General features: G+C 39.3%; 1 protein-coding gene across 1 annotated transcript; it reads right to left on the reverse strand.

Annotated features, from left to right (window-relative positions):
* Positions 1–2334: 2334 nt before the first annotated feature.
* On the reverse strand, positions 2335–16701 carry LOC105991167 (chromosome unknown open reading frame, human C4orf17). Its single transcript, XM_013023752.1, has 8 exons — positions 16569–16701; positions 12325–12555; positions 11546–11610; positions 9801–9938; positions 7374–7455; positions 5069–5282; positions 4055–4098; positions 2335–2593 (listed from the first exon to the last, which is right to left on the reverse strand). Exons 1-8 carry the CDS (start codon positions 16699–16701, stop codon positions 2400–2402), a joined length of 1101 nt encoding a protein of 366 aa, XP_012879206.1. The 3' UTR covers positions 2335–2399.
* Between the last annotated feature and the right edge of the window lie 3138 nt (positions 16702–19839).

Consider the following 19839-nt stretch of genomic DNA (forward strand, 5'->3'; position numbering starts at 1 on the left):
GTTGGTGAAGGAGAATGGGATGAAAGGGACCAGGTGGTCTTTTCTAAATAGCAATCATAGAGAAGTGACGTGTATGTGGTGTGATTGTTCTTTGGCTAAAGTTCAGGGGCCTTTGCTGAGTTTTCACAGCATAAGTTTCTGTTCTTTTCTCTCATTTTGTAATATGTGAAAATTCTATGTAAGCAATTATGTAATATGCATTATATATATTGTATAGGAACTCCTTTATGTGTGGTTGAATTTCATGTGGACTCTCACTATCTCTTTTGTTGCTTTATTCTTAATAATTATGTGGTCCTCCATATTAAAGCCTATACACAAGGCATGTAAATAAAGAAAAGCCTTACAACTGGGAAAAAAAAACAGTTATCTGGAAGTCATAATTTTCCAAAGTTCAGCTATTTCAAATTAATCTGGTTTACTGTATGAAATAAACCTTTTACTTAAATGATCTGCCATAGCATAGCACAATTTTAATTATGAAAGGTAAACAAAAATTACAGGTACAAACCATGTCGTTTAGCTTTCCTTAATTATAAAAGCCTTATGTTAGTTTTGTAGGTGTGCTGTAAACCCCACCACAAAGTGGGTGGATTAAAGCAACAAACTCATTCTCCCAGCCCTAGTTGAAGGTCCAGAACTGAGGGTTGGTAAGGCCTTGCCCCCTCCCAGCGCTGGGGAAGGCCCCTCCCACCTTTTAGTACTAGGCATTACCAGCGATCCTGGCGTGCCTTGGCTTTCTATTGGATCACCCAAATCTTCTCTGTTGTCACATTTCTCCTGTGTTGTGCCCCCCCAAATTTCCCTTCATTAGGAAAGCAGCCTTGAACTAGGTTTACCATAATTCAGTGTGATCTCTGCTTGACTACATCCACAAAGCCTCTATTCTCAAAGAATGTCAAGTTTCATGGCTCCCAGATGCTAGGATTCCATGTATCTTTCATGGAAGAACCCAGCTCTATATCCACTACCAGCCCATACCTTATCTAGGATACTGGTGGTGATTATCACTTTGTTTGAAAATAACTTATTTTCTGAAGTATTTAATAATTGTTTTTTTTAAAACAATATGCTTTTTCTTATTTTAATGTGTTATTTTTCACAACTTGTTTATTTAAATAACGCTATTAAAACAAGTTAATATTAACTCACTTGTATTAGAATATAATAAAGCTAAGGAATACTTTCCATGCAGCAAAAGATTACCTGTATGCCAGGTACTAGTGCCTCACACCTGTAATCTTAGCTACTTAAGAGACTGACATCCAGCCTAGGCAGGAAAGTCCATGAGACTTATCTCCAATTGACTTATCTCCAATTAACCACCATAAAGCCAGAAGTGAAGCCATGGTTCAAGTAATAGACTGGTAGCCTTGAGCAAAAAGCTTGGAGACAGTGCCCAGGACTGATAAAGAATATGCGTTTTCTGAAATACTAGGACTCCTTTCATCATTTAATTTATTCCTTCTTTCTCTCACTTCTCTTTACCCTCTTTCTACCCATCCTTCCCTTATTTCTTCTTTCCACCCTTCCTTCCCTCCCTCCCTCCCTTCCTTTCCACTAAAGCTTGAACTCAGGTTTTTTTGCTTTCTAGGCATATGCTCTACCACTGGTGGAGGCAAACTTCCAGCCCTTTTTCCTTTGGTTGTTTTTGAGATTGGGTCTCACTTTTTGCTCAGGGCCAGCCTGGACTGTGGCTCTCCTATTTACATTTCTCTCTGTAGCCAAGATGACAAGCATTGCCACCATGACCAACTTTTTCTTTTGAGAGAGCTTCTTATGAACATTTTTGCCTGGGCAGGCACGCAGCCATGATCCTCACAATCTCAGCCTCACAAGTAGCTAGAGTTATAAATGTTTCTCATGGGTGCCCAGCTTCCCCGTTTAATTTCTTTAACAGCTCTCACTAGCCTTCATAAACCAAGCTTATTCCTGAGAAGCAAGTTTCATTCTGATTCCCTAGAGATCAGTGAAAACATTCATGATGAACAAAAAGGCAGAGGAGGGCAATTCTACAGAATTAAGAGGCAAAGGCAGGGGATAGGTGAGAACTTTTCTACAATAGCTCAACAAAACACTGAGATTGCAAAAATCAGCTCAAAGCAACATATTCCAATGATGGGTTATCTGTCCAGTATCAAAGCTTGATGTGTTTGTGTTAATACTAACTGTTCCAGATAGACAACAGTATTTGAACAAACCTATTTCTCTTACACATAGTATTAAAATTGATGACAAATAGAAATATTGTCTTCATTAACATTTATTTGTAGCATTGTATTCAGGTGTTGTGAGATTTACATGTGCCACTATTAAGAAGACCAGACCATTTGAATCTTTCAGAAATTAACCTGAAGTTGCAAACATTGTGAAAAGGTTAGCCTGGTGTACAACAACTTCTACTTCTGGCTTACGAAAGGATAAAAACCTCTCTGAGAACAGAAAGTGTTATCTTGCTGTGTACCCCTTGCTTTTCCTGTTTGGCTTTCCTGAGTATTGGACCTGAGAGGAGACTTTGACTGGTTGAAATATTCTGTCACGGGGATTTTCGTCGTGTTTCTTCTTAAAAATAATGGCTGCTTGTGCTCAGCTCCTAAAACAAAAATAAGTCTGAATAAGACCATAATTGGACATTAAATAAATTTGCCTTATTTTAGTAACAAATGATACCGAAAAGGCTATGTGAAATTTAAGTAATCAGAAACACTCAAAATTCGTAAAATAATTATTCTTGTCTTTGTTTCTTACTATGGGCTCGTCTTTAATGCATTTTTTGTTCTCTAACATGCAGGGTAGGTTCTTTCACTTAGAAGCAGACTTGATTTTGGTAAAGGTGGTTTACACTTGGTGACAAGTACAAGTATAGTGGTTGGGCAAAGAGTTAATCAGTAAGAGAAAGGAGAGAGATGCAGTCAGTTCTGACTGATAAAATCAGCACATAGACAAGCAGGCTAAAACAAATTATTGTCCTAAAAGACATTTTCTGAAGCCTGCAATAGGTGCTCTCAAATAGAAATATTGGAATAGGATTGCAGAAGATGCTGAAGATCAACAGTGGGAGAAAAGGAATGTGATTTGGAGGAATACTATACAATTTCCAGGTATGCAGTCAGAGAACAATATATATGGAGCCTACAGGTAAAATCTAAAATTGAATAGAAACTATCACTATCATAGTGTTATAGTCCTGAGATAAGGAATATGGCAGAGGAGGCAATAAACTATCCTTGAAGTCAGAGAAAAGCTGTGCTTTCAAACTTCTCTACTGCACTTACTAATGGCTGTTAGCACACTGAGCTGCTTTTTGTTTAGTTTTAGTTTGATATCCTTCAGTGGAAACTGCTCAGGCCCAGAGTGAGCCCAAGGAGCTCTGATGACCATATAATAGCTAGTGTAAAGGCAACCTGGAGAAACAGGACTGAGCTTTACTTGAGGCTTGTAGATACACTTGTTGCCCTTCCATCATTATTGCTGTGTTTGTTTTAAAACTAGACGCTAGAATTCTTCACTTATGCCATTTGGAACCAATGGAGTCCCTTCCACCTCTGTTGACTCTCTGATCTAAACTGTAGGCCTTTCGTGGGGGGCACACAAGGAAGTTTTCTATTTCAGCTGTCTCCCAGGGCACCTGCTTATAGCAGACTGCCATTTTACTCTTCTCTCAGATCAATTTTGTTTCCAGGGAAATCATGCAACTCGGGACCATTAAGCTGTGAAGGACCAAATTTCTTCAACCATTCCCCTTTGGAAGGCCAGTGCAGAGGTTTCCTTTCCACTGACTTTGTGTATCTACCTGTAGTTCCCACTGTTCTCTTGTCTCACTTCTCCAAGAGTCTTTTGTCTGTGTTGAGGTACCTTACCATTCCAAAGAATAGTAAAGTATGTTACATTCATCGCTATGAGAAATTTGTCCATTTCCGTCCTTGATTAGCTGAGCAAGGAATTGCTATCACATTTTACTGTTTTTCTTCTAAAACCTCAGTTCTTGGCCCTTAAAGAGTTACTTACTGGATTCCTTATACTGACTCAGTAATTATCACAAACTGTACTTAACCTTTCAAAACTTCCTTATTTTCTTCAGATCCTTGACTTGACACTCTAAACCAATTGGAGAAAGGAAAATATGAATTTCACAGATAGAAATTAGATTACAAGCTCAGTGTATGTTTATCATAAATATGCTGATTCAACTCTGTTTCTTAACGCAGTCAGTATTAAGTTTACTTCCTAGTGAGAAGTTCCTTTCTATACTTATCCTTTGAAAAAAATATCTACTAGTTGTATCATATATTGGTCACAGAGATAGAAAAACTAACCCTTACTATCCTACTTTTTGGCTTTATGGAAACACAAATTACAACATGAAATCCTTCTTTGTCTTAATTATTTTTGAAGTGGCATTGTTTTTTAACATTCATTTTCTCTGACATATTTTATCCAACTTTTAATTTTAGACGATACATTTTCTCCCCCAGCTTACAACACATTGTCTTAATGTGATCTTACATGTAAATATACATGCTGCTTCTAGAATTACAATGACATGATTTAAAACATTTTCATTCTGAAATAATTTTCATGTCCCTAATATACGTTCTCTGCTAGAAGCTCTCCCCAAATTAAAGCAATTTACTTTTATCTCTGTTGTTCCACAGGGGGAAAAAAAAGTCATAGTGTTGTGATATGCACTTAACAAAATATACTTCATGACAACAATGTAGATTTCATTTCCTATATGGTTTCTACTCTAAGTTAAACTAAAACAATGCCTGTATACATTTTTTTTTCAAATTTCTAGGCATTTACTCTTGCTTTGCCCTTTGTGGAAAGAGAACTTTCCTCAAAGGAAGTTATTGAATTAAAAAGAATTGCTCCTGACAACATTTTCTGAACAGTAGAACTGAGAACAGTGATTATATTTAGGAAAAAGAAAACATATGCATAATAGAATCATTGACTGAGTAGAGTTCAGACTTAAAACCTAGTATTTTAGGTTTCGTTTGGTTGGTTTTTTCAATTCCAGTCTTCGTGTACTAGTGGGTGCTAGGTGGCAGGTGCATGCAATTACCTAGGTGTTTGATGGCTTTCCTCAGCTCCCATGGGTGTTGTAGATTTTGCAGCTGAATTCTGCAGTGATTTGACACTGGGAGTTGATTTAGCAACTGCGGGTGACTTCTCCCGATCTGCTACTGGTTCTGCTGAGGCGCTTCTTCTGTGACCATCAGTCAAGAAGTTTATCTCAGCCAGCTCAGAGTGAACCAAAGCAGACACCCACTCTTTTTCTGATTAGAAAAGAAAAGAAGAGTTGGTGGTTACAATGACCATGTGGGCTGGAACACACAGGATTCGTTTTTTTTATCTAGTATGGTTAATATGAAAGGCTGGCAGTCTGGTTTCTGGGTAAGCATTTCTGTGTGAGTACATATTTCTGTAGAAAATTTGTTTCATTCCAGCCTGCTTTCTGTGAACCTGTGGTACAGCAGTGTTCAGGTCAGGTGAATCACTGAAATACTTGACCTTGAATGCCAGTGAGATCATTTAAAAGTACTAAGTACAAAAGCCAAATAAAGCTAGTTATACCACATACGGGTATGTGTACAAACTATCCCATTAAAATTGACTTCATTGTTAAATAAATACAGGGAGAAGGGAGGGGGATAAATTTGATCAAAGTGCATTATGTACGAGCAAGCTTAGAAATACTAATGCAAACCCTTTGTACAATAAATTTATACTAAGATATTAAAAAGAAGCCACAGTGACAAATATGTCTAGAAATATCTAGAAATCCCAGCTACTCAGGAGCTTGAGATCTAGAGGATTACAGATAAAAGGTAGCATGAGCAGAAAAGTCTATGAGACTCCATTTTTAATTGACCAGCCAAAAGGCAAATGGCTCAAGTGGTAGAGCACCAGCTGTGAGCAAGCAGGCTGAGCTGGAGTCAGCCACCCTGTGTTCAAGCCCTAACAACAAGAGAGAAGGAAGGAGGAAAGAAGGAAGGAGGGAAAGAAGGAAGGAAGGAAAGAAGGAAGAGAGGGAGGGAGGGAGGGAGGGAGGACCAATGAACTGAAATGGTGTCTATAGTAGTTTGGTGATTATTCCTGTTTTTTCTTGTCATTTATTGTTTCCGGTTCACCTGTCCTTTTCTCCCAATAAACTGTGTGTGTGTGTGTGTGTGTGTGTGTGTGTGTGTGTGTGTGTGTGTGTGCACAAACATACACACACGTAATGGGATTTAACTCAGAGCCACACTTACTGACCTGCTCATGGCTGGTGCCCTACTACTGAGCTACACCCCCAATCTGGCTTTCTTCTGGTTACTGTGGAAATGGAATCTTGTCATCTTTTTTGGGGGGGGCCTGGTATTTAAACTATGGTCTTCCTAGTATCAACCTCTTGAGTAGCTAAGATTACAAGGCATGAGCCACCAGTGCCTAGGTCCAACAATAAGTCTTTCTTTCTTGTGTGGCTTATTGAATGTAATATTCTTACAAAGAATATTAAGAATATTATTAATATATATAGTATAATATTAAAAAGATTAAAGAGATCCTGGGATAAGGTACTATTTCAAAATTTTCCCTATTTTAAAACATTAACCTATTCCTAACACACTAGTACTTATGCTGATTACTGCAAAGATTCTCAGACCAGCATTAATCATCAACAGCATCTGGGAGCCCATTAGGAATGTAAGTTCTCAGAGGGGTTCCCTCAGTGTGATGATCAGCTAGGCTGGCATAAGTTCCATTTACGGTTGCCCTGCTTTAGAATAGTAGTCATTTTTATGGGACCAACAGGGGCCCAAAGGAAGCTATGGAATGACTGAGGTGATTTAGTTAAAATTGTAGAGCTGCCAAGATCTGAAACTTGCTGAGTGTTGATGGCTCATTGCCTGTGATCCTAGCTACTCAAAAGGTTGATTGCTGAGGATCACGATTGGAAAACATGGGCAGGCAAGTCTATGAGACTCATTTCCAATTAACACCCCCCCCAAAAAAAAACCGCCCGAAGTGGAGTTGCTGTTCAAGTGGTAGAGCACTAGCTTTGAGCACAAAAGCTCAGGGTCAGCACCCAGGCCCTGAGCCCGAGCCCCAGGACTGGCCCAAAAGGATTCAGGGTTCACAGCAGGCCAAAGGACCTACAGTGAGACCTCTTGAGTGTGTGCATCGTGAAGGAGATGCACAGACCAGGCGAGTTCAGTTTGAGGCATGTTCTGTTTTGTGTCCACTGCATGAGGAGCATTTACCTAGGTGGATATATACAAGGCTGCAATGATTCTGGTACTGACAGGCAAACTTCCAATTGAGACTATTCCCATATGGGGACAATAACTTGAGCACAGGACTTGCAAAGGCATATTGTAACTCACCTTTTGTACTTGCATGAAGCAGCCACTCTAGAACTTCTCCTAGAGAGTCAGTATGTAAAATTTCACAGAGCTTTGCCAGGATCTGACAGAGAGCACATGAGGGTTCCATAGTGAGAAAGCAATGTTAGAAGATTTCCTTTGTCTTCATCCAGGACCTCACCTCCCCCAAATGGCATTCTAGTCCATCCTCGATGCTCCATTATGTCCACTGGGATTTCACTTTGTGAGCCAGATTTCTAACAGTACACAGTGAAGGGGCAGAAGTATAGTGCAGGTTAGGCAATGGTGTGCTTCTTCTGTGTCTGTTTAATCTCAGAATCTTCTGGAACAAATGATTCACTTGTTTTAGGGAAATGGATCTTTTATGGTTGCACTGTGGAGTTGTAATGGGAATCTGCTAATCACAGAGCTGGCCCAGAGAACTGGGTATTTTCATTGTACCTTTGTAATGGTTAAATCTCTTTAGTCCTCGGTTTTTTTAAAAAATCTGGAGCTGTCAGCTAAAGTGTGACAGAAGAGCTAAGAATACAATAGAGTTATTCCTTAAAAAAGAAAAAAGACTGTGAACTAGATGTGGTGGTGCATGCCTGTAATTCTAGCACCTAGAAGAACGGGATAAGAGAATAGTGAGTTCAAGGCCAGTCTGGCCTACAGAAAGAGACTCTGTCTCCAAAAGCATCAACAGTACCCAAGCTATTAAATAAGCACAGGTAAAGAAGTTTCTGGTTTGAGCTCTCATTGTGTCTGTTGTTTGAATGCATAGCTACCCTTTATATCTAGCTACATACTTCTACTTAATTATATTATGCATACTTTGACCTTGAACTAAAACTGAAAAAATAATATTTGTTTTGGATTCCCCATATCATCATAGTTAGCAAAAATTCACAGCAGTCTACCAAGGAGACTTCTAGAACTGAACCTGTTTTCAATCTCAAACAAAGGGTTATCAGCAAAGATTTTGAGGATGCTGCCTTTGGTACCTACCATAAACTTTATCCTCCTGTCATTTTTCTCTTGGTAGGACTTTTCTGTGTATACCCAAATCCCTCAGAATAGTTACTGAACATGAATTCTGAGTGGTTTTCCTGAAGTTAGTTAATAAGGGGTCAGAATAAGGGGTCACTGTCAATCTCTAGTTTTATTGGTACAATTCTATAATGACAAGCGAGTGTGGTCTAGGGACAATGCCAAATTAACAGATACGAGAACTGAGGTTCCAATGACACACGTATTAGAAGCCAGTATATTTTCACAGATCATTAAGGGTTTTAAAAATAGTGTGGTCTATTTACCTTGCATAGTTTTTATCGCTCTGCCTTTTAATTTACTCATTAGCATTTCTGCAGGGTGAAATTTGCTGCTGAGCACTATTATAAATATTCTGTGAATGTTCTGTTTTTCAAATCTAGTATTTCCTTTAGGTCCTCTTTTTTAACAATTTTGTTTTATGAGATTTCCCATCTGTTTACTCATGCTCATTTTTTAAAGTATTTTTCAGCAGGCTTTCCTGCTAATTTCAACCTGCATGTCATGTCAATGTCTGTTAATGTTAATTCATTTGTTTTCTCCTCTTCTTGGTTAGAGAGTCCTGTTTCTTACATGTCTAGTGACTTTTAGGAATGTGCTTTGTTTATGCACATTGTAGAGTGTATATTTTCCTTTTTTCCTTTATACAGTGTTAAATTCTGGAAAGTGGTTAATATGTTAGCAAGTGAGTTTTATTTGTTTAAAGTTTACCTTAAGTTTTAGGAGGCTGAATTTAGAATAGTACCAACAATAGGGTTTACTAACACTGTTTTTGAGTTGTGTCTTTTCTAGTTTCCTGTTGTATTAAGCAGGTATCTTTCCTGGAATGTATGAATTCCAGCAACCCTGAGCTTTGTTGTCATTGTCTTCCACTAACTTTCTCTTGTCAGGTATCAGAATCTCACCTTGTTGACATAAATCTTAATCCTGGGCCTGAGTCTCAATGGGATCCTGCTCAGATCCCTTGAGCTCATTATCCACATCAGTTACTCTTCTTTAGTATCCTTGCAAATTTCAGTCACTTCAGCACCCTCAAACTCTAAACTCTTGACTCTGCATCTAGGAAAGTTACTGTTGTGTGTTTGGGCTCCATTTCCCTGCAATATGATTAGAAATGCACCCCAGACCTGCATGTGAGTTGAATATGAAAATTACCCAATTATTCCTCAGCTCCCAATGATCATGAATCTCTGTTATCTACTGCACAATAAAACAGTTGATATCTGTTTCCCATTTATATAATCTATTATTTTGTGACGAGAGTCACTCATCCCTCTTTCTTCCCCCCACCCCCATATATACCTAGTGATATGCTTGTTTATTGTTGCATTCTATGGGGTTTTGTTGGTATGTTCGTGCTGTGCCCAAGTTATAGCTTTAGTAAACCTTGCCTCTTACTTTTATCTCCTGATCCAGATAGTTTGGTATGCAAACAGTATTCTCCTTGATGTGAGCTTTGGTTCTCGGAACCTCTGAAAAGCAAGATCCAGCAGTAGAGGATGCCTTTGAAGGTGTCTTTTTGGCCTTAATTTCTGCCTGAATCAAAGATATAATATAATCAGTATGTAGTTTTCAATGTAGCCATTTAATAAGGGAGATCATATAAGCCCATGACCTTGCCACCCTAAATGTACCAGATCTCATCTGATCTCATCCTGGTTATTACCAGGATGAAGAGATCCAGAGAAGAAAAAAAGAAATCATGTAAAGCCCTTGCATTAAACATCAAGATAATAATTTTGAAAGATGTAACATGCAACATTTATTTATATTACAGTTCTAGTCAACAACCAACTCCTAAAATGTAAGATTTGCTGTTGCGTGGGGAAGATTTCTTTCAGATGGCCAGTAAAAGACAACGGAGAGATTTTGTGCTTTTTTTTTTTCTGTAATAAGAACTGCTGCTTCCTTGCTCAGTGGCAGCTAAGAAAGTTAGGAAGACAAACTAAACTCCCTTAATTAGCTTAGAGAAGGAAATAGAAGGGGCTGGGAAGGTGGCTCAGTGGTAGAGCGCTTGCCTTGCATGCCTGAGGCTCTGGGTTTGATTCCTCAGCACCACATAAGCAAAAAGAAAAAAAGCCAGAAGTGGCGCTATGGCTCAAGTGGTAGAGAAGGAAATAGAAAAGCTATGTTCTTGTTCTGATGGTAAATGTACTGTTTGCAATTTAAACAACAACAGCAAAGTAGACTGTGTGATCTTTGAATCCAGGAAGAATTTTAAAAAGCCTTATATCTGTGTCTGTTCCAGACAAGGCTCTTTAATAACCTTTAAATGTGACTGATAAAGACACACATAAGCTAGTGATTTAAGCAGTCAACAGCTTGGGACTATGGTGACTAGAGTTGATAGAACATTTGACTGTTGATATTTCTTAAAAATAAAGCAGAATTGTATTGAGCATTCTGATTTTTAAAGGTTATTATACTGATTTATGCAAATGATAGTAGTATATGATTTTTAAAGTTTATTATGCTGATTTTTGCAAGGGATAGTAATGTATATTCAGCCTTGTGAGTAGCTAGGATTGCAGGCATGAGTCTTCAGTACCGAGTGGCTTGAACTGTTGATACTCAGGGATACATTTTTAAATAATCCTGCTAAATTGAAGAAATAAAAATTTAAAAGGAAACTCACTATACAATTTCATTTGCATAAATTTTGCTTTTGTCTTTATTTTTTGCCAGTCCTGGGGCTTGAACTCAGGGCCTGGACATTATTCCTGAGCTTCTTTTGCTCAAGGCTAGCACTCTACCATTTGAGCCACAGTACCACTTCAGGCTTTTTCTGTTTATGTGGTACTGCAGAATCAAACCCAGGGCTTCATATATGCTGGGCAAGCACTCTACCACTAAGCCACATTCCTAGCTAATCATTAAAGCTATAAAGAAGGAGAACATTTGCCTTTGAGAGGACCAGAGCCAAGAGGAAACTTTTGAAGCTGATTAATGTGTGCCTTTTCTGGCTTTGAGTGTCAGGGTGTGTATGTATTTATCAAAACCCCTTAAATCATGTATTTTGTATCATTTTAATTAATTGTAATAAAGCCATAAAATATTGTGAAACATGGTGACTTTTCAGAAACATATGCAAAAGAGAGGAAACGATAGATGTTGAACTAAATATGTACATGCCATATCTTTACCTTTTTAATTACTAATGGATTCATACTGGAAGTCATGAAGCACTCATTGGTTTTTCTACAAGGCTCTGAAATGAAATTGGAGAGAAGGATGCTTATAATGAACTGAAAAAGAATTTCGATCATGTGATATATGTGCCAGTTGCTGAAACAGATAATAGTGATTTTTAGTTTAAACTAAGGTCAACGTGGGGATGTGCTTTATTAACAGCACATGTAATTCATTTAATTAAATTTTAAGTACTTATTTTAATCCACCTTTTTTTTGTTAAATTGACCGAGTGTCAACCTTGGGTGAAAAATCTACGCAAGAATGTGACTGATATAAGAAAAATCAAATAATAAAAAAGAAAACGCAAAAACAAGAGTCTCATGGGGAATATGTAAGCATTCATTTTCCTCTCTGCCAGATGTAGTTCAATTTTAGCTAACCTTTAATCTGGTATCTCTTAATTTGTTTTTACATGAATTAGAAACTACTATCATATCCAATATATCTTGGACACAACAATGACGGTAATAATATTTATTGATAGTTAATATATATTTAAGGATATTAAATATGTTAAGTATAAATTAATAAATTCAAATTTAATGATATTACGCTACTGAATTGTGTGTAGAAGAGTGAAACTTTTCTGTGGAGGATAACGTATTACATGCTGAGAAAAATGTCACAGCTATTTAACAATTGCTGCCACTATTTTAGCAATCATATCCATTTGACCCCATAGGAACAGAGGAAGCCTAAGGAAATGGCCCATCCAGAGAGAAGCACTCACCAGAATGAGGCCGGGGGGGCAGTTTGACACTGTGTGGGGTTGGTGTCATTCTTCGGACAAAACTCTGGGCACTCCTGTTGCTGGAACACTCCCCTGTGGGGCTGGGTGGGTAACTGCATTTGGAGGTCGGTGTCTCGTTTTTCTCTAAGTTGTTATTCTGGCCAGTATAGCACAGTGTTCTGAACATGCTCTCGTCATCATTCACAGTACAGATTGGAATGTTATTCAAACCTAGAGATGAGTTAGGATGAAAAGGATCAAATAGCTAGCTTGTTTTTAGTAGGCTTTCTTGGAATGATCAACCATTTCCCAACCAAATATTGTTAAGTGTGCATAAAGTTGGACATTCTTTGGAAAGCAGTGTAGCAGTATATGCACCCTTAAAGTCTTGAGCTGTTTTGTCAGCCTTGAAATCCAGACCCACAGCTTTGATCCTGGTCTACAAGTCAAACCAAGTAGACGCTCCTGAATCCCAGGTAGACATCTCACTGCTCAAGTCTTGATAGTGACAAATGGACTTCAGGTTTAGATTTTTGAAAGCATTTAAAATGCTGCCATGTTATAAGATCTTATAAGAGAGGTACCCTGAATCTTTGTTTTTGTGAACAGACAATAAAAGGCTATTTGAGGTAGGACTGGAAAGAAGAAAAAGAATGAAAGAGAAGGAGGGAGAGAAGGAGGAAGGGAGGGAAGGAGACTAGGGAGGGAGACGGGAAAGGAAAGGAATGAAAGGGAAGAGAGGGAGGAAGGGAAAGGAATGAAAGGGAAGGAAGGAAGGAAAGAAGGAAGGAAGGAAGGAAGGAAGGAAGGAAGGAAGGAAGGAAGGAAGGAAGGAAGGAAGGAACGGAGGGAGGGATCAGACACAGGAAAGGGTTTGATACATGTTCAAGGAACTTGGAGAAGTCCAGTGTGGCATGTGTTGGTGGCAATCAGGTTGAAGTTACATGATGAGTCGTGAACACAGAAGCCCCATCACAAAGAACATACGAGCTAATTTCAAAATAAACAGCCCTATCCTCAATGCATGGGAAGCCTCATCAGGATTTTTATTTAAGAGGATATTTGAAGTCAAGTTTTTATTTTAGGAGGAGCATTCTTGTTCTATGGAGGATGGGCGGCTGCAAGTGGACAAGAATGGAAATAGAATGGCTAGGAAGCTACAGACCCCAAAAGTAGGAATCAGAGACGAAGATAATAATGAGCAGGAATGGGTTATGACAATGGCCGTAGAGATAAATGCTTTAGTGTGCAAGAAAAGGTAACAAGTCAAGTACTTCAAGAGGAAAAGAGAGAAATGAAGGAGACAAGAGCCAATTTAGATTTATAGCACCTTTAATTCATCAGTGTAAAGTAGTTGGGGAGAGAGAAAAGCATGCTTCAGAAGAAAGATGAAGAATATTGTTTTGAAGAATGATGTTCCAGGGACCCACGAAGCATTTCACTGAGCCCATAAGTAGTTGATAGAATAAAAAGATTTAAACTTGACACATCTGAAACACATGCTTGGAAATATTTGGCCTACAAATGGTATGGGAAACCTGTGAATGAATAGATTTGCCTAGGTTACTAGTGTAGATTAAAAAGAGAAAATAGATAAGGATTGATCTCTGAGGCTTCCAAGATTTACTACAGAACCAGAAAATACGTCTAGAAGGGGAAAGCCATAGAGATAGAGGGGAAAAAAAAGGCTAAGGGTTACAGAAGTTTTATTACAGATTTTTTTAAAAATCCTGGGAGGAGGGAAGATGGAAGGGAGAAAGAAGGAAGAAGAAAGGGAAGGAAGAAGAAAGGGAGCAAAGGAAGGAGAGAGAAGGCGTGCTTAGTTCTATCAAATTTCAGAAGAAAGGGATTAAACTATATAAAAGAACTTGAATAATGATATTTCTGAGCTCTGCCTAATCTTTATCTTTCTTTCCTTTATTAGTTGCTTCCGCTTATGATTTTATTTCCTTAATTTTCTTTTTCACTTGTGTTTTGACTAGCATGTTGGATAACGGAATAGAGAGAAAGATGGCTAACACTAATAACAAATGTTATCAATGCCTTTATATATCAGTTCTCTATGGGTGACTTCTAAATGTTCATCTATAGCCCTGCTTTCCTTCCTATTTGAGAACCAGACCAAGATTTCCATGTGGAAAAGGCCATTTCCCTATAATGCCCAGTGTTTCTACACACGCAGTATAGGGACCACTGCCTGACTAGAATGGGAAGAGATGCTGTTTCTTCAACTGTTACAGCGCCTAGATCTAGAACAGGTGTTGATCTATATTAGCTATCAGATTAAGTATCTGTTGGATGAAAATGACTTCACTTTCTTCCTCTCAGCTTTCTTGTTTCATCAAAAACAAGGGGAGAGGGGGTGAAAGTATGTGTTCCTTTGATGTGTTCCTCTCCACACTCTGAACTAATCACTTATAAGAACCTTTCAATTATTTCCCTACAAACTCTCTCCAGCCTCATAGTTTGCCCTTAAATAGTGGGGATGTGTGCCCTCATTCATCTGCCATTTTCAGCAAAGGATAGCTCATTTTTATTGTAACAATGAACATTTCTTTCTTTCTTTCCTTCTTTCTTTCTTTCTTTCTTCCTTCCTTCCTTCCTTTTTTTCTTTCTTTCTTTTTTCCTGGGGGTTGAACTCGGCCTGGGAGCTGTCCCTGTGCTCTTCAGCTCAAGGCAAGTGCTCTACCACTTGAGCCACAGCGCCACTTCCGGTTTTCTGGTGGTTAATTTGAGGTAAGAGTCTCACGGACTTGCCTGCCCTGGCTGGTTTTAAACCTTGATCCTCAGATCTCAGTTTAAGATTAAGGCATGAGCCACCGGTGCCGGGCAAATCTTACTTTTTTATTGTTGTTGTTGGTCATAGGGCTTGAACTCAGGACCTAGGCACTGTCCCTGACTCTTCTGCTCCAGGTTAGTGTTCCACCACTTTGAGCTACAGTGCCACTTCCAGTTACTTGAAGATTAAGAGTTTCATGGCCTTTTGTGCTCAGGCAGGATTTGAACCACAATCTTCATGAGCTACCCAGCACCTGGCTACTTTTTTCATTCTGGTTGTTTTCTGTATGTACTTCAGAGCCTTCAGAAATCTACTTTTGAAAACATCACTCTATTTCCCTCTAGAACCCAATATAGATAGACATATGCATACTTTTAAATTCTGATCTAAAAGGAGATATTGTCACTTCGTGATGCACAAAGTGAAGGAAGGGAAGGAAGCAGAGAGAGGAAGAAAGAGAGAAGGAAGATGAGGAGGATAAAATATATGCTCCTTCAGAGGAATTTTATTCAGCCATTAGAAAGAATATTATGTCATCTGCAGGGAAATGAATGGACCTAGAACAAATCATTGTTAAATGAGGAAAGTCAAGCTCAGAGACACAAACAACTCATGTTCTCTCATATGCAGAAGAAGTTAGATCTAAAATACACCAGGACATGATCAATTATACAGGACTCTAGGCATTCACTCACAGTGAGACCAAAGGAGGCTACTATTAGGAGAGGAGCACAAAGGTGCAATGCCCATGTGCATCTGATCATACGAAATAATATTTATAGACATGAACTCCAGGAAATGGAAACAAAGGTCTGTTCTTTGTTTTTTCTTTTTGTCTTGTTTGTTTATTTATCTGTCCTTGGAAGGGTAAGCGGGAAGGCTCAGAGAAAGGAGAGACGAATAGTGAACAAATTCAGCTGTGACACTAGACACCATGTTGAAAATGAACAATGTAACTTGTGGGTGGGGATGGGAGAGGAAAATGGAAGAGAGCAAAGGGAAGGGGCAACATGGTCCCCCCCAAAAATATGTACTCATTACCTGACTTGTGTGACTGTAACCCCTCTGTACCATCCGTTATAATACCAAAGTTTAAAAAAAAAAAGTTTCTCTGCAGTTGCTACTTGGTCTGAAGCGGCTGGTGTGGCTATGCAGACTGTTCAAACACTGATACACTTAAACACCAGTGGGTCCGTTCTGCCCCCATGGCTCTACCTACTTTGACCCCTCCCCAGGCCCCTGTCCTAATAAGACCTCCACGGGCTAAGGTCTGCAAAGAAAGGCCTGCAGGTCTCCTCTTTAGCTCCTGCTCTGGCTTATGGTCCCAGCAGTAAGGGCCTATGCCTTACCAATGATTAAATACTTTGAGGATACTAGTGTGTAACTATCTGGTGCTCACTGGGGTGGGGGAGAATCGGGGGCCGGGAAGGGGATGAGACACATCCTAGGACCTGAAGCTCCTTACCTTTGATGTGACATACTCTTCTGGGATGTGGAGTGTGCCTGACCAGAAAGCAGTTTTCACTTCTAGGCGAACTGCGGCTGCCTCTGTACTCGAACTGAGGAGCAGACATGGAGGACTTGAGGTTTGAAGTCATGGTGCGATGGTTCTCCCCACTCCACTGCTGCCAAGGACGCTCTCACGATCTAACTGGACTAACCTCGCTTTCAGATGGGCTCAGGACCTGAAACCACAGCATGGCAAGTGTTCTCAGCTTCTTCACACGTTCTTCTATTGCACTGAGTTGTTTCTCTTGTCAAAGCCACAGGAGGCCATTTTGCTTTTAGACTAAAATTGGGTAAACAGTATAAAAAACATTCCCCTGTAAAACAAGGTATTTGTCATCAGGTGACAGTGGCTCATTCACGCCTATAATCCTGACTACGAAAGAGGCTGAGCTCTGGAGATCATGGTTCAAAGCCAGCCCATGCAGAAAAAAGCCATGAAACTCTTTATCTCCAATGAACCAGCAGAAAGTCACAAGTATAGCTCAAATGAGAGAGCACTAGCCTTGAGCAAAAAGTGCAGAAACTGTGCTCAGGCCCTGAGTTCAGGCCCCAGGATTGGCGCACACGCGCACACGCACGCACGCGCGCACACACACACACACACACACACACACACACAAGATAACGTAACTTTTACTTTTAATTGCACTTATGGTATTTTGGTGCCTTTTATCAACCAAAAATAAATTTATTATTTTCAATTTTGATATGACAAGTTAACATTATTGCTTTAAAATATAATACCTACAAACATGCTTTACATGAAGTTAACTTTCAATGAGGATCTTTCACATTGTATGTGAAGAAAAGTAGCACCAATGCAACCCAATTGTACACTTGCGTGTTCTTAGGGCCTACAGCACAACCTGCCCCATAATCAGTACTCAAAAGTTACTTACTATTTTCTACAGTATAAATATCTTTCACAAATAGCATATTTTATTTATAATATCACCTCCAAATTAGGCTGCTTACTTTTAAAGTTAACCCATTTGAAAAACACGTTTATTTAGCCAAGTACCAGTTGATCACGTCTTTAATACTAGCTACTCTGGAGGCTAAGCCCAGAGATTTGCAGCTGGAAGCCATCCCGAGCAGCAATGCCCATGAGACTCTAATCTCCAATTAACTACCCAAAACTCCAGAAGTGGAGTTGTAGTCAAGTGGTAGAGAGCACTAGCCTTAAGCAAAAAAAAAAAAAAAACAACCATCAGGGACAACACTCAGGCCCTGAGTTCAAGCTCCAGCACACACACACACACACACACACACACACACACACACACACATACACATTTGGACTTTGACAGAAGAAGAGGAAATTGAATTTACCATACCTAAAGTGTTGGGAAGTTATTTAATGATGAATTTAAACTTGTACCTGAGGACAGTTTGAAAAGCAGATGATTTGGCTGCCAGGAACTCAAATCTGTTGATACTCTTCCAGCCTCATCATGGGGCTAGACTGAGATTTTTGTTCATTAACAATTTGCTGAGAATTTTCAGTTGGCAAAACTAGACTGATGCCGCCACCAAAAGAAACCAGTTAGCTCCCTCCAGATCCTCTGACTCTCCAAGGAGCCTCTGTGTCTCCCTGGTTGTTAAGATACACTCACAGCTTAGCAATGCACTAACATTCCTTGGGAAGATCTGAGTTCTAGAACTTCTGTACCCTCTCTCCACACAGACTTCTGGTTATTCACAGCTTGACAAAATGATGTAGCAGCAAGTGGCCTTGCTCAGTGCGGAGCATGTGATGAATAGTAAAGAAAGAAAAGAAAGCGATACAAATCATATAGACAATTCTTCCCCACTTCTGCTTAAGGAACATGTGACATAAACCAATGTTGCAGAGGGGAAACTTGTGGGGAAAATGTTGCAAATTACTTTGATGAGCTGATCTTTATGGGTTTTTTTGTTTGTTTTTTAAACTCTCATTTCCTGCTCAGAATTGTGCCTAGACTACAATCCACTTATTTGGGGCTTGCTGTGTTGATAGGTATGCATCACCGTATCTGTTTTCCCCAGGCTGGTCTGAAACAATAATCCTCCTCATCGTAAGCCTCCCATACTACTGAACCCAGTTATAGGCAGAGAAGGGGGTCTGGTCGACGTGTCTGCCCAGACGGGCCTCAAACTGCAATCCTCCCAACCTCAGCTTCCCAAATAGGATTGCAAGCACAAATCACAAGGTTTCGTGGCTCATCATTTTTTCTTTTCAGAATAAACATGCTTCTGAACTTCTAGAAGCACTGTAGATCATTTTTATTTTCTTCATACTGCTGGAGGTTGAACACATACACATTTATAGGGTGTGAGGTGCTGTACTGATACATTGTATAAAATAATTAATATGAAATTATCCCATCTTATCCGGGTAAGCCCGAAATCCAAGGATGAGAATCTTAATAATACACACAGTAGCTCAAGTGGTAGAACACCTGTTTAACAAGTGCAAGGCCCTGAGTTCAAACCTTAGAACTCCCAAGAAAAAAGGAGAGAGATACACAGAGAAACAGAGACAAAGCCCAAGCTCTCAGACCTCCAACCTCCCAAAACTTCACATAATCCATTTCAGTTGGCTTAAGCCACTGCATTAAGTTAATTTGTTATAACAGCCATGAGAGACAAAGACATGCTCTTCTTGAATTTCCCTAAGCTGCTTCGGCATTGGGTTAAAATATTTACTCTAAATTTGTGAATGTTTTTACTCCTGAGAGGTGATGGTTTAAGTGCCACATCTGCCACTAGATGGCAGCCGCGTGCTGTAAGACACCCTGGTCCCAGGCTGGGACAGAAGAGGCAGACACTGATATAGTTGGCCACTTGGTGCTGTCAACTAAGAAATTTCAGAAGTTAAAAATCCATGAAAGCATACGCCCGGCCCTTTCAGTTAGAGACAGCTGATAACCTGCAACCCTGCCCTGGATTGTGCCACTAGGGGAAGAGATCTTTGAATACAATTTACATGGAGGATCTTCGGTTTTCTCTTTATTTAAGCTTAGCTATAAATACATATATAGTTTGTCTTAGGGTGTCAGAGTGAATGTTTTATATCTACAAAAAATGCCTTACAGACTTAAAAGTGCTCCCTTACATACTTTTTTTTAATTATTTTTATTTTATTTTATTTTATTTGTGAAGATACTGTACAGAGGGGTTACAATTACATGGGCAGGATAATGCGTACATTTCTTACCAAGCATTGCAGCCTCCTCCTTTTGTTT

The sequence above is a fragment of the Dipodomys ordii genome, unplaced genomic scaffold (assembly GCF_000151885.1).
Source record: "Dipodomys ordii isolate 6190 unplaced genomic scaffold, Dord_2.0 Scaffold70, whole genome shotgun sequence".
In the NCBI taxonomy this organism is placed as follows: Eukaryota; Metazoa; Chordata; class Mammalia; order Rodentia; family Heteromyidae; genus Dipodomys; species Dipodomys ordii.

Excerpts from the sequence above, each read along its gene's own strand:
- LOC105991167 (XM_013023752.1), bottom strand. The coding sequence starts at position 16,701 with ATGACTTCAAACCTCAAGTCCTCCATGTCTGCTCCTCAGTTCGAGTAC. Across the intron at positions 12,556-16,568 it reads AAGAGTATGTCACATCAAAG|GTTTGAATAACATTCCAATC; the intron begins GTAAGGAGCTTC and ends ACTCATCTCTAG. Across the intron at positions 9,939-11,545 it reads ATCCATTAGTAATTAAAAAG|GCAGAAATTAAGGCCAAAAA; the intron begins GTAAAGATATGG and ends TCTTTGATTCAG.